The 16,016-nt window shown below is 39.3% G+C and overlaps 1 protein-coding gene across 2 annotated transcripts in view; it reads left to right on the top strand.

The window, feature by feature from the left end:
• Positions 1–12,602, top strand: part of LOC137090312 (zinc finger protein 271-like) — a 31,890-nt gene extending 19,288 nt beyond the window's left edge. The window contains exons 2-3 of one of the 2 annotated variants that reach the window (XR_010907839.1): positions 8,861–9,276; positions 10,911–10,951. Coding sequence is in view for 1 of the 2 variants with exons in the window: in XM_067454240.1 (XP_067310341.1) it covers positions 10,916–12,379 (1,464 nt within the window). In the remaining variant the exon portion in view is untranslated. Of the gene's footprint in view, positions 1–8,860; positions 9,277–10,910 lie in introns of both variants that reach the window. The other variant, XM_067454240.1, reaches the window with a different exon arrangement.
• Positions 12,603–16,016: the final 3,414 nt, after the last annotated feature.

Raw genomic sequence — 16,016 nt, 5'->3', positions numbered from 1 at the left:
CCAAACAATTAAATAATACATTGTTGCATTTTACAGCTTTTTTGGTTCCTTTTCACACCACACTGATTGCTTTGGTCCGAACCAGTTGAAACACGTGACAACATCCACATCACTCATTGGCCATGGTGTATTACCTAAACTGCTTTTCGATTGGTCAGAATTTACTTTGTGGGAAAATTCCAACAGAAGAGGAAAAGCCAGCAAACTATAACACTATGGAGAGACGACTGCGGGCTGGTTTTGTCCCTGGCCATAATCTACTACAATTTTTGTATTAACCACAGTATGCAAACAATACCTTTCTATAATGAAGCGCGAATGCGACTTGAAAACAACGCCCTAATGCACTGTAAATGGCGAGCGCGCATCACTCGTCACTTCAAGCGGAGGCGTGCATTAATTATTCTTAACTCTGACATGCTCATTCCGAAAATATTGCCAACGATCTATCAGGTAATAATGTCATGCACATAATGTCAGCGCAGCTAACTACGGCAGCTGGTTTAGTCAAAATATTATCAGTACTTTTGCAGTTGGTTCTGTTCCAGGCCGGATCACGTTCTCACCATCAGCTAACCGCTCCAGAGTTCGTTTGAAAGTGCACCGAGACCAGCTCTTCAAGGAGGTCTCGGTACGCTTGTTTGGTCCGCTTTTGGTGCGCACCCGAGTGCGATTGCTGCTTTCACACCTGACCAAACGAACCGCACCAAAGAGGGAAACGAACTCTAGTAGGATTCAACTGAGCTAAATGAGGCAGGTGTGAAAGCACCCTTAAAGTTAGAGAAAAGGTTTTTTTAGAAGTTGCAAACTACTTTTCTTTCTCTTACAAAGAACACAACAGTTAAACCTTTTCAAATTATTTTCTGGTGGTGCACAATAGAGTGCGGATCGGGCCGCATTTTTCTGTCCGAGCCCGACCCGCGTCCGACAGAGCAGTAACCGAACCCGACCCGAGCCCGACAGGCATTCAAATATTTATGTCCGAGCCCGACCCGAGCCCGACAGTTAAAATCTATTTTTCCCCTCATATACTAATGACACGCACGTTTGTTTGTGTGGAAATCCCGCTTTTATTAAGCAACTGTAAGGAAGGCATTCTGAAATGTTTACAGACGAGCGCATCAGCGCGCACACGGGGCATCAAACATTACACAGAGCCCAATCAAATAGCCAACTGAAATTAAATGAACAAAGGTCTGCTAAAAATGGCCCAAGCTAACAGAACAAAACATTAACGTAACACAATTGAAATGCTTATTGAAATGAAAGTCATCTTACCAATTTTCTCAAACTGTGGTTCCTAAACTGCAACATGGGATCTATTTACATAATCTATCCATCAAAGTTTAGGCTAATCAAGGTTTTATGTAGAAAAAGGATTGCATCAACTGCGGATGGCTTCAAGGCTGTCCTGCTGCCAGCAGCGCTGAAGTTGCGCTCACTGGAATGACGAGGATGCCGCGGGCAATATGCACGCACGTGTTGCGCGTTGTTGTCACGGCGACATAAACAAATTTCCGCATGCAGGAAGACGGATGTTAGGGTTATATAATGCATGTATTTTAATCACAAAAACAAACCATTGCATCAAGTTAAACAGGCCCATTGGCTACTTGCATAATAAGCAGTTTTAAATTTAAAAGGTTCAATGCCTTTTCGCGCTGACGTGACCGAGCCCGACCCGAACCCGAACGTCATTTCTAAATATCTGTCCGAACCCGGCCCGACCCGTCGGATACCGTCGGAACCCGTCGGGCTCGGGTCTGGTATCCATCCTCTAGTGCACAAGTCCTATTCTACATATTAACAAATGATAAAAACATGAAAAAACATGATATGACTTCATGCTCTGCAGTCTTTATATAAACATGAATTCAACATTTAAAAACAGTATATTCAAAATATAAAAAAATATCTACTTGACTTTAATACAAATATTTCTTGTCAATGTAATGTAAAGTGTAGTGTAGGGATGGGTACCGAAACCCGGTATTAAATGGGCCCCGGGGCTGAATTTTGAAAGACCGTTGTATCGATAAGCTCGGACGTTATCGGTTCTGCTGTTGGTACTTTTGAAAATGCACGTGACGTGACGAGAGAGAGAGAGAGAGAGAGAGAGAGCGCGAGCGCAAAACGACAGCCCACGGAGGACAGAACTAAACATTCAAATATAGCCTAGTTTCACTTTACACTAGATTGTGATAATGTGATTTTATTTTAGATTTTGGCTTCTTGGCAAAGATTATAATTTTGATATTTATGTCTAGCGCAATTTAATTCCCTTTGCAGCGGTAGCCTACGCTGTCATTTCTCCATATAACTCAAACGTAATGACAGAATCAGCACGATCAGTGATTGTTGTAAAATACAGTCTAGCTACTGTTGGTAAATTGTGGGACGCATTTAATAATAAAAAGAGCGCATTTAATAATTAAAAGCACAAAAATGTGTGCGAGATTGTTCCCAAGTCAGCGCGAGCTCCGAAACAGCCCACAACAAGACGAGCAAATTACACTTTCGGTTTCACACTCGCGTCTAAACGATCAAATGTACACAAACATCTATGTCAAAATGACCGTCTTGGAGAGTCTCTTAAACACAGTTAGTGTCTAAAATGGACGTAGTTATTATGGATAGTCGGGAGAAAATGTAGTGCATCTGCCTATTATAAGTCGCCTATAGATCTGCACGTCTGTCTTAAAGAGGCAGCGGTGTAAATAAACATGCTGACGAATTACTGCGAATTAAACAACCAAATGCAAAGAGAAAATCACTCGCAGCTCTTGAATGAATAACTTCAGCTTTAATAAACATTAATTTATCCTATCTATGATAAACTATGCAGTGTTATTTTACATTTGATTACCCTACTAGAATTCTTCCTGAAATTAAAGCACTGTGCAGGCCTATATAATGTGTATCTTTGTTAATTGTGTGTGTGTGTGTGTATATATATATATATATATATATATATATATATATATATATATATATATATATATATATATATATATATATATATATATATATATATATATAATCTCAAAAAGTACCGATAAGAATACCGTTAAAGTACCGGACCGATAAGCAGTATCGTTAAGAGTAGTAATACCGTTAAAACCTTAACGATACCCATCCCTAGTGTAGTGTGACCGTACCTTTATTCTGCGTTTGGTGCACACATGTATCAAAAGTGTGAAGCCATGGACAAATTTTACTTGTTAGATGATGTGAGATCTCGCATATGATATAATATGACACATCACTGTGACGTTCCCCTCACACACATGCTCATAAACATGTTCTTGTCATTATTAATCAATCAGTACTCAACAGCACCACCCTGAAATTGCCTTGCACTGTAGAATTACAGTCTTGGCAAGACATTAAAAGTAGCTAATTTATTATAAATGCTACAGTTACTTTTACAATTATTGTGTTAGAGAGGGATACAAGTCAATTTAATGAGTATGATTTTTTCCCCCTTAAACTTTACTTAATTTGACTGTTAAAAAAAAACAAATGAGCATACGATTTTATAAATTTTCTGATTTGTAGAATAGGATTAGTACAAATTTAACTGTTGTGTTTGTGAGAGAAAAGAAAACTAAAAGTTTATAAATCCTAATACATTTTCTCAGTGACTTGACTGAAATTTTCTCCACTGTCAGCAGTGCTTAGTTTTGCTAAAATAATACTCGATATTATACAGCACATGCACAGTTTGAGTCGATGTTCTGGTTATATTTTTTCCAGTCTCAATTTACCAATGCCAAACCTATTTCATTAAAGGGGGGTGAAACATTCAGTTTCAGTCAATCTCATGTCAATCTTGTGTACCTATAGAGTAGTATTGCATCCTTCATATCTCCGAAAAGTCTTTAGTTTTATTATATTTGTAAAAGAAATATGGGCTGTACCGAGTCTTTCCGGAAAATACCGAGCGCCTGGAGGCGTATCGTGTGGGCGGAGCTAAAGAATGATGAATGCGCAAAGCGGTGACGCCCTCAAGCGTGGAGAAACCCTTGCTATCGATCTCAGCTAATAAATATGATCCAGAATCTAATTCGGAGGCTAAAATAGAAACAGCAACAACAGGACGTCCGTCTCTGTGGTATGTACTGTATTTACTCTCAGTTTATGAGGACATGATTCGGTTTATGGACTATTGTATGCGACCAAACCTTAGTAGCAAGCAAAATGGTTTTGCACGTCAGACTAGTGCAATGTTATAACTTACATAGAACCAAAATGGAGTCCGTTAGCGCATTTGAATGACGAAGCACGCGATCGTGTCGTTTACTGATGTTTACATACGAGACGATAAGCAACAGCACAGACATTTGAAGCAGGCTTACTTACCGGCTGCTTCCAAAGCAGGACCGAACCTTTATCGCTGGGACGGCTCCGTCAAAAACACACTTCATGGAGTGTGGAGATCCACTTTGCGATGCGACTGAAGCATTTCTGTAAGTTCAAACCTAATAGCCTATTACAACAGATTTCCTCAAATAAAAGTTTGCGTGTCAGGGTTTGTCTGAAAGCGTCTGAAGTATGAAAATTATCTGTAGACATGACGGCCGGCAAAATATCACAAGAAAAGCTTTACATGTACTTACAACTGCATTATTTATCTGTATTTTCTTCATTAGGATGTTGAAAGCAAGTGATGAGAAAGTTTCATTCATAATGTTTCTACTTCATGTAATACGAGCGCTCATAATGGACTGAAGCCGTTCTCATCATGTGATCACGGGAAAACATTTCTTAGAGATTCTTAGTCCCTGGCGAATCAGAATTGCATACATGTTTTTTGATCCAATCTGATTGGTTCTCGTCAACTGTCATTCAATGTTCCGCAGAGACCTAAGGCTTGTTCGACTTCCCCTAGCGATGCGCAGACCGATCGGCAGCAGACTTGAAGCAGTGCATGCCGGTTAGAAATTTTGTCCGACTTGAGACAGCCCCGACGGCACGTGACTGTGACGTATGTCAACAAAGTACCGCGAGAGCGATTCGAGAGCAGGCGGCTGATGCAGCCGGTGCAGATTCTCAAGGGTGGCTGCAGGAGGCTGCTCGAGCTCTGATGACGACACAGCTGATCCACGATTGGCCGGATTCACTGCATGACAGTGAACACGTGTGTTTCGTGTTTATTCTAAAACCTTATGTTACACTAATGCTCACAAATCATTTATTTATAACAGTAAAACCTCTTTTCATGTAGTCGCGACGTTATATTGTCATGTTTATCAAACTAAAACTGATAAAAACCGTTGACAACACTTCATTGATAGTGTAGGTTTATATGTTGAACTTTAATCTTGCCCAAATAGATGCTTTATTAAGCAGTATATAAAGTATTGGATGAAAATATCATTTGAAACATCTGTGTATTTGAGAAATGCTGCATTTATTTAACTTCAGCTGTGATAAAGTTTGCAAACGCAGTGCAAGCGTCACCACGAGAAGCAGAAAGTGTCCGACTTCACGTCTCCGTTTGCAGCTCCTCCCCGCCTGCACTCGGCTACTCTCGCCGATCGCATGCATCCAGCCGCAGCCGATGTCGAACACACCTCTATACTTGCGAGAGAGCGTTGGTGACAACGTCACTCCGACCCCGCCCGCCTAAACATTCGTAGAGATGGCAGCAGTCAAACTAAATTCTGTGATTGATTTACAAAAAAATCCTTTCACAAGGCGTTCGCTGGAAGAAAAAATAAGAATTAAGGATCTCGGACCGGACCAGCCCGATTTACAAATTCAGCAGCAGTCCAGTGACAGAGGACGAAGCTAACGTTACACTCGGAGCTTCACCTGCTCTCGTTATGAGAAAAGGAGGTGGCTGACTGGATGTGACGGTAGCATTGCCCTTTTTTTGCTTTCACTGTCTCTTATTTCAAAGTGAGTGAGAGGTGTTTTTCGACCTTGAAAAGAATAAAAACTTTTCTCAGAAACACCATGACCCAGGAGAGGCTGAATGCACTTTGCATTGCTCTCCATGGAAAAGAGACTTGTCACTGAGATGACTGACTTTAATCAGAGAGTAATTGAGAAATTTACTGGCCAGAAAGAAAGGAGAGCCAAATTTATGTTCAAGTAGTCAACATGCCAGTCTGTTGTTGCTACTTTTGTTTTTTCCTTTCCTTGTTCAATTATATATGGGAAATAAATATGTAAAAAGATAAAAAGTGCAGACACTGTTTTCTCTTTAATGCTTGAATTTAGTCAACATGCTTCTTGGTACTGCTTTGTATTTATTTTACTTATTTGATTTATAAATAAGTAAAATAATTTATAAGTAATTATACTTATATACTTATTATTATTATTATTATTATTATTATGTATAATTTATAAGTAAATTATACTTAAATTAACATAATTATACTTAAATATACGCAATTATTCTTAAATATAGGTAAATCCCCCCCCCCCCCCCCCCCAAAAAAAACCCTGCGCCCCCCCCAAAAAAAATATCACCAGCCGCCACTGGTATAAGGATATGGCTGTTCAGTGTTCATAGATTAGTTAGTGGTCTTATTTTCTCTTGCACTGTGTAACGGTCACTTAGAAGCATTTACAATAATTTGAGGTAGAATGTGAACTGCACATGTGCATAGTGTGCGCGCGTCTCTGTGAGGGAATGAAAACAATGGAGGAGAGGAGATAACCGCTCTATCGACTTTGTACACTTTTCCCTTTTAGTTTCCTTTTTCTATTTGTGACCTCAGTTGAATGTTTATTTGTATCCTTTTCTCAATTCAATTCACTTTTTTGTATAATTCTAGCATTATTCTGTTTCTTAATGAAAATAATTGAAGATATCTAGAAAATTAGTAAATAACTGTAAGAAAAAAACATTTGAAGGCATAAAAACAATAATGTAAAATGTGTACCTTGAATGCAATGTAAGTCGCTTTGGATAAAAGCATCTGCCAAATGCATAAAGGTAAATGTAAATGACAAATAAACATACATCATACATTTTGTGACCATCAATTCACCTCCGTTTGTTGACACCAATGAAATGAGCTTTAAAGGTGCACTATGGAACTTTCCGTCCACTGGAGGGCACCTATTCAAAACAAATGCGTAGTTTAATGACGCAAAGTGTGAGCGCAGCATCTTGGGAGATGTGGTCTTCTCATCACAGCCGGTGGAAAATAGGACTCGGGCAGAAATCACGTTCATGCATGCGGTTATTAACGTTACTGTAGTCTAAAGCAGAGCAGGACCGAGTGTTATGGACCTGATCACAGCTGCTGGAGCGATTGTTAAACAAATACCCGCCTCGCGAATACCGGGACTTTTATTATGAAGGGACGGGACACAGTCGCGGGGCGCCTGCACAGATCCGCTCTTCCGGTTATGATTTTGAGGTAATGCTGCTCTGTTTATCATATTAGATACATTTAAGTGTGTTTAAAACGATGTTATGACGTTACTCCGTGCGTTCACTTTTTCACACTGCTAAGAGTAAAGCGCTCCTGCCAAATAAAAGCCGAAACCCAGGGTAGCGCAGATTTGACGCAATTGAGAGGCGACTCCCTCAAATGCAATGCTGAAACGTCCCTGTCCTTAGTTAAAATAGCAATTTTTTCACAATTTACAAATAGTTGGAAACATCTGGGATATTGTAGGTACTCAACTGAACAAAATATATAACACTGGCCTAGTGGTTTTTGGATATTTTACTGCAAAAATACTACATAGTGCACCTTTAATTGTCAATTTATTAGTGATGCAAAGTCTGATTCATTTCCACGAACCGGTTCTTCTCGGACAGTTCGGCTCAATGACCCGGTTCAAAAAGCCGATTCATAGGTTCCAGACGTCATCATGCAATGATGTCACTATGCATTTATTTTATGCTTTTTAATACATTTCTCTGGGTCATGTCATATCAAGGGAACATTCAAATAAAGTATTAATCTGTATCAATGCATATTGAGATACAGATGTTTGAACCACCTCAATCGGTTCTTTTTCAGTCGGACGTGCTACTTCAGCTTTTGCGTCTTGCGTCATCAACACAAAACTAAAGATCGATTCAGTTCGATTAGTGAACCGGCTCGACTGGTTACTTGCTGAGAACCGGCTCAAAAGAACGATTCGTTCAAGAACCTAACATCACTACAATTTACAGAAGATTTGAAAAAATGAACTGTTTGGCTTTCAATAGATCAGTTTAATAGTTTTTTGCCATATCCTGAGTGGAATAATTTGTTTGTAAGAGCAAACAGTCAGAATAAAGTGAGAATAAAAATGAATAAAGTAAACTTTCAACTGTTTTTCTTACGATTATTTATATTTGAAAGAATTCACATTGTTATTTTTTTATTTTTTATTTCTGTATGTTGTATAATATTTTTAATTAAACTGAATTGAGAGTAATCTATAAGAATATTCCCAAATAAGTTATACTATTATATGTGGCTCAGGGCAGAATCCTGAGAGATATTAAAGCAAGCGACTGGAATGGATCTTCCTGCTTATGGCTCCCTGTTTCAGGCCCGGGTGGAAATGCTCAAATATGGAGAAGCCTTTGTCTCGTAATGTATTGATTTCCTTTGAGGTGTGTGTATGTTAGAGACTGGACTCTGGTGTTGCTTTTGCTGAAGCGCTCTGCTTTGTTAGATAACAAAGTTTATTGGATATTAAAACCCCAATACGAAAAGAGTAATTTAAAGAAGTGAAGACTCCACAACATTTACCTATAGACTATTTGAGAACAATGTTAGTGTTATGGGTTGAATGAGCATCAGTTACTTTAAGACAGAAACACAGACATGCTTAGCTGTGTCATTTAATATAAAAACAAACTCTAAATAAATGTATATATTTTTTATTTTGGTAGATCAGCTCCTCCCACAGCAGTCACATCACCAGTGAAGCTCCTCCCATCTCAGGCACATCATCAGTGAAGCTCCTCCCATCTCAGTCACATCACCAGTGAAGCTCCTCCCATGTCAGGCACATCATCAGTGAAGCTCCTCCCACAGCAGGCACATCATCAGTGAAGCTCCTCCCATGTCAGGCTCATCATCAGTGAAGCTCCTCCCACATCAGGCACTTCATCAGTGAAGCTCCTCCCACATCAGCTCATCAATAAATGCTGGAATATTCCCATCAGGCTACAAGTGAAGACGAGCATCAACGCATCAGGAAGAGCTGAAATCTGCTAAGACTGAGTTTATTAAAGAGGACGGTGAGAACACGAGTGATCCAGAACCTGCAGAATGAAACACACTGAAGATCTTGAAGAACAAAGAGGTTGGTGTTTATTCTTCATTCATTCATGATGCTGGAGAACAATCATGATAGGAAGACTCAACACTTCAGCACATTTAGAGAAACAGTTATACTATCAAATATGTACTGAATTTAGCAAATGGTCAGTAGAGGGAGGTTTGAGAAACATCAGGTCAAATTAGCATCCTAATTACATTTTCACGCCCCTAAACATGATGTGGAACAAAATGAACTGTGGTTTGTTGCGGTACATGTCAGTCAAATGTCCTCTTAATTCTGCTTCGCATGCTGTGACATTTGGGTTTGATATTGATGAAAAATTATATCTCTATTTTTGGGAATTACATCGATTATGATAATTCCATGATATTTTGATGATAGTGTTTTTGTGCTGGTCTTGGCTGGTTTAGGCCTGTCATGGATAAATAAATATGACACTAAAACCACCAGCGGCAAGTCCCTGTCTTAATGAGTGAAGCCTCGAATCATTCATTCAACTGGTTTGTTTCTAAATGGCTGGTTCATTGTGATTGACAGTTTTTACTAGTTAAAGAATGGATGGATCATTGAATCACTGAAACATTTAACTCAAAACTGCCGAGTCATTTAGAAACTGAGAAATGCCAGACTAGCCTGGATGCCAGCCTAACTTAGCCCTGTCCACAATTTTTTTAGGTCGGGCAGTTCGGTCTGGCCGAGCTCCATAGAGGAGTAATTATCCCCGAACAGAAACTGTTCGGACCAATGAGATCATCAGGGCGGGCTTTAGACAATGATGGACAGATGATAAACAGAAACTGACCAATGAGATCATCAGGGCGGGCTTTAGATGATGACGGACAGATGATCAACAGAAACTGACCAATGAGATCATCAGGGCGTTACATTTCTGATGACGCTCACATGCTGCTATTCAGAATACACTGGGGGGAAAAAATGTCTTACTTAGTATTTTTGTCTTGTTTCTAGTCCAAACATCTAAAAATTCTTAAAACAAGAAGTATTTACTAGACAAGCAAAAGTAATTGTCTTGTTTTGGGGGGAAAATACTCAAAATTAAGAGTTTTTGCTTAAAATAAGATAAAAAATCTGCCAATGGGGTGAGAAAAATAATCTTAATTCAAACAGAAAACAAGATTATTTGGGTTACCCCATTGGCAGATTATTTATCTTATTTTAAGCAAAAACTCTCTTAACTCATTTTGAGTTATATTTCCCAAAACAAGACAATAATTTTTACTTGTCTAGTAAATGCTTCTTAATGTAAGAATTGTTAGATATTTTGACTAGAAACAAGACAAAAATACTAAGTAAGACGAGCATGTTTTGCAGTCCGAACATCTAAAAATTAGATTGAACTAATTGGAGATAAGATTGGAGAGGTATGGTAAATATTGCACACCTTGTATGTGAAGTAACCTCTATTGGTCACACGTCTGAACTTGATTTAAATGTGCAGGTTAACCTTCCGATGTCTTGCATTCGCATGAGTTTGAATGGGAATCAATTGAAAGGGAAACTCAGTGTGACCGGCCCTTAGTAATGACAGTATTCAGTCAAATGAATTAAATATTAATCTAAAATTTTGTGCCAAAATTATGGCAGTGCTGCATAATTTGTAATGTTAAATATTCAAATATAAACTTTGATTTCAGACGTGATGGAAGAGAGTGAAGAACATCATGTCAAGCCTGGAGAAAAACCTTCGAGTCGCTCAAAGACTATAAAGATATTTATGAAGAAAACAGGAGCCAAGAAATCTACAACCTGCACTCAGTGTGGAAAGTGTTTCCCAACTAAACAACATCTTAATATCCATATGAGAGTTCACACTGGAGAGAAGCCGTTCGAATGTGATCAATGTGGAAAAAGTTTCAGTCAATCAGTACACCTTAAACATCACATGATGATCCACACCGGAGAGAAGCCGTTCGAATGTGATCACTGTGGGAAAACATTTATTGTGTCATCAAACCTGAAGAAACATCTAAGAGTTCATATGAAGGAGAAGCCACATTCATGCTCTGTGTGTGGAAAGAGTTTCTCACTGCTGCAAAATTTACACACACATCAGAAAATACACACTGGTGTGAGAGAGTACATGTGCTTTGAGTGTGAGAAGACTTTTACTACAGCAGACAGTCTAAAACTGCACGAGAGGATCCACCGCAGAGAGAAACCTTACAAGTGTTCACACTGTGACGAGAGATTCACTCAGTCAGGACATCTGAAAACACACGAGAGGATCCACACTGGAGAAAAACCTTACAAGTGTTCACACTGTGACAAGAGATTCAGTCAGTCATCAGATCTGAAAAAACATGAGAGGATTCACACTGGAGAAAAACCTTACAAGTGTTCACACTGTGACAAGAGATTCAGTCAATCAGGAGATCAGAAAAAACATGAGATGATCCACACTGGAGAGAAACCTTACAAGTGTTCACACTGTGATAAGAGATTCAGTCAGTCATCAGATCTGAAAAGACACGAGAGGATCCACACTGGAGAGAAACCTTACAAGTGTTCACACTGTGACAAGAGATTCAGTCGGTCATCAGATCTGAAAACACACGAGAGGATCCACACTGGAGAGAAACCTTACAAGTGTTCACACTGTGACAAGAGATTCAGTCGGTCATCAGATCTGAAAACACACGAGAGGATTCACAGCAGAGAGAAACCTTACAAGTGTTCACACTGTGACAAGAGATTCAGTCAGTCATCATATCTGAAAACACACGAGAGGATCCACAGCAGAGAGAAACCTTACAAGTGTTCACACTGTGACAAGAGATTCAGTCGGTCATCAGATCTGAAAACACACGAGAGGATCCACAGCAGAGAGAAACCTTACAAGTGTTCACACTGTGACAAGAGATTCAGTCGGTCATCAGATCTGAAAACACACGAGAGGATCCACAGCAGAGAGAAACCTTACAAGTGTTCACACTGTGACAAGAGATTCCGTCGGTCAGGATATCTGAAAACACACGAGAGGATCCACAGCAGAGAGAAACCTTACAAGTGTTCACACTGTGACGAGAGATTCAGAGTGTCAGGACATCTGAAAATACATAAGAGGATTCACACTGGAGAGAGAAGCCACTTAAAAAAAAACTAAAGTGACACATGAGGATCCATGCAGATGAGAAACCACATCACCAAAGTCTGAAATAAGCAGTTCATCTTTATATGCTTAGCAGCAAAGTTAGTTTGTGACAGTAAAATTTTTTGACTTCTTGGAAAGTTTCTCATCATAGCAAGAACGTGTCTCATTATTAGGAGACATGGAGCTGTTATTATAAGAGTCTCATTATGAGATGGTCATAGTCATCAGTGGCTTTCACACCACATACTGCACACAAATATTACCATGACCTTTTATATCTCAAAGGCTTAAGGGAACGTTGATTTCTTCATTCATCACCCCTTTAAGGGTGGGGGTGTTACATCCCTGACGTAATAATGTGACACGTTTTGTTTTTTTCCTCCTGCTGTTTCTCTCTCTCTCTCTCTCTCTCTCTCTCTCTCTCTCTCTCTCTCTCTCTCTCTCTCTCTCTCTCTCTCTCTCTCTTTCTCTCTCTCTCAGGATTGATTCTGGTTCTGGGTTTCTCCTGTTCTACTGGTTAGATAAGTAGATAGGGAATGTTATTGTATGTTTGGTTGTATATTGATTTGTAGGGAATGTTTTTTTGTTTTTTTTTCAGGGAAAGTTGGTTCTGGTTTGTTAATTGTTTTGGCATTAGCTCACCCCTGAAGAGATAACTTCTGACAATTTGTTTTTTTAAAGATATTTTTCCTAAGCTAAAAACACCCTTAGGTTTAAAACAACAAGAGATAAAAAAAAACAACATCCCAAAGCAGAAGATTGTACTTTTTTCTGCACTGTTTCATATTGAATATAATTTAATTACATTAAAAATGTAGTAGTTTCTCACTTTTACTCAAGTAAATGTAATTCAGCGTTGGCTTGAATAATCACACATGTTGCTGTTTAACTGGATCTTCTGTGGTTAATATGATAATAAGTTAAATATGATGATTTTTAATGTGTTTTTAAACGCAAAACACCAGCTATGTGAGTTGAACTGAAAGACGTTCTTTAAATCTGGAAAAAGTATCCTTCTAATATAAATAAATGAGTAATGAAATGCATTGTGAAGTCACTGTGCGTTTACAATGTGCAAATCAGGTATTGTAGAGCAGATCCGATGCTCCAGCCATTGATGTTGCTGTGGTGATATTTCAGTAGTTGATCTTTGTTTTTGTGTCAGACATAAATCAGAGGTTAAATATTTTACTGTCATATGTGACTGTTGGTTTGGTCAGCTGGAATCACAATGAGCCGAAAGTGAAACTAGATCACAGTCACGTGACACACGGAGCTTCTCACTCATTGGCTGTCAGCTCAGCTGCAATATCTCTTGTGTGTTTGGGTCAAGTATAAAGGTGCAGATCCACTTGTCCGTGATTGCTAGCGCGCTGTGCTCCACTTTATTTCTATAGGTGGAGATCCACTTGTCCGTGCAACACTTCTGTCGCGCCGGCTCCACTTTATTCCTAATGTCCACCCAGCCGGTTGTTATCGTAGAATAAACCCCTCCAGAGTGATCAGGACCCCGAGGCGAAGCGGAGCATCACTCTGAAGGGGTTTATTCTGCGATAACAACCGGCTGGGTGGACATTATCCCGCTTATTACACGGCTACTAGTCTCAAATAAATTAGACACAAAATATTGTCTTGAGATTAAATATTTTATTAGCTCTTACACAAAGCTTCCGCGAAGAAAAACAGTTCCAAACTGCTTTAAGCGTTTATCTATTGCTGCTAAATGTTGAAATGAATGCTGAAAGGGTTAGTTCAGCCAAAAATAAAACCAAGCCTATGATTTACTCTCCCTCAAGTCATTATAGGTGTATATGACATTCTTCTGTCAGACAAATACAATCAGAGTTATATTTAAAAAGTCCAGGCTAACGTTAATCCCAGCAGTAGTTGTGTTTGAAGTCCATAAAAAATGCAGCTGTCCGTCAAATAACGTGCTCCACACGACTCCGATGGGTTAATAGAGCCTTCTGATTCGAATCAATGCGTTTGTGTAAGAAAAATATCCATATTTAAAGCTTTATAAAGGAAACCTGCCTTGAAGTCTTCCATTGTAGCCATGGCTGTTTAAGTATTTAACAGCCACAAGATGGCGCCAGCGTTAAGCACAGAAGTAGTACCGGTCAAGATAACTCGTAGTACCCGGATGAGCGGTTGTTATCTGGAAATAACATACCGCTGGAATGCGCGATTGACCAATCAGAATCAAGTATTTCACAGAGCCGTGTAATAAGCGACTTTAACCCGCCTGCATAGCATTCCGGGAAGGCAGCACTGCATTTGAACCGATTTGAACGCACAAATGACGGGAAGCGTCACAACATCACGCTTCAGTCGTGTCGCAAAAGTGGATCTCCACGGTGTGCGCGTTAGCATGGTGTAAGCAGCGTGTGTTTTTCTGCACCCATGTTAACAGATTAGATCATTCACACCGCACAGAGGCGGCACAGGAGCAGAGCAGAAGCGACAGTGCCCCGATCTTTTCGGCGTCGAGTCTATTTTTGCCGCGCTGCTCATGCTGAATTAAAGCCACGTGCATAGTTTTTGATAAAATTGACCTTGATAACAAATTTCACCATAAAATCATTAAATGAAGTGTTCCGTGAGTTTCATTATCACCACATGACATGAAATGCATCACTGCCGAAAGTTTCTGCCCAAACTTCAACGGGCCGTTTAAATGATTGAACCCAGAGAGGCATATCTTAACTTTAAGGTTACTTTTACCACTACCATATACAGCATGTTATATGCATGTGCTTTTAAGACAGAGGGGAAATACGGTCGCATTTGCAGCATATATATGCATCCCCATCATAAATCAAAGCACAAATCAATAAATGTGACAGAATGGATGATATTCGTCTGTATTTGCAATACACGAGCCGCAGTTAAAGGGTTACTTCAGCGATGAGCATATGGCTTTGTATCAGTAGAAACCCTGGAGTATAATTAGATGATTGTGCTTCCCCCCCCTCATATCCCCCTGGGACAAGAGATCTATGCCTTTTATTTCTGGAAAAATTCCTCCCGTGACGCAAATTGACGATATTTGCGTCATCTTTGGAATGTTTGGCCAGAGGCTAAAGACTACAGCCAGCAGAGGGAGCCATTTCCTCATGTTTTACACCCACACATGGGGGATGGAGATCTCACTCACAGCACTCGGCACGGGCAGCCTCAGGCACTCGTTTAAACGGATGCTAAGCAACGTAAGTGTTTTAACTTCTCAAATTAATTTCTATGAAAAAAAAGAAGAAGGAAAAATAAGGACAACATGATTGTGTCAAGATGGACAACGGTTCCCACTTCCCGTCATAAAAAGATTAAGTAGGCTAAATATTAGCGGTACAGATTGTTCACGGTTCGGCTTGTATCACGGCTTTAGGTTCACAGTTTCGGTACGGTTCAGTATTTGCTGTGTTCAGGGGGAAAAGGACTACTATCAAATAAAAATGAAGAAAATAGGAACAAATAACTTAAATACAAGCAGCAGGACAAATAAATACTATCGAGCAAAGATACTAAAATAATGCTTTTTGGGTTTTTCAGGTAGGTCTAACATTATAGGTACATAAATTGAATAAAGTAATCAAATTTAACTGCATATTTAACTGTTTAAATAAAAGATTCATCCTTATTGAACTTACAA

This window comes from Pseudorasbora parva, chromosome 2, assembly GCF_024679245.1.
Source record: "Pseudorasbora parva isolate DD20220531a chromosome 2, ASM2467924v1, whole genome shotgun sequence".
Taxonomy (NCBI): domain Eukaryota; kingdom Metazoa; phylum Chordata; class Actinopteri; order Cypriniformes; family Gobionidae; genus Pseudorasbora; species Pseudorasbora parva.
Note: the sequence above shows the minus strand (reverse complement) of the source record. Positions and strands in the feature narration are given on the sequence as shown.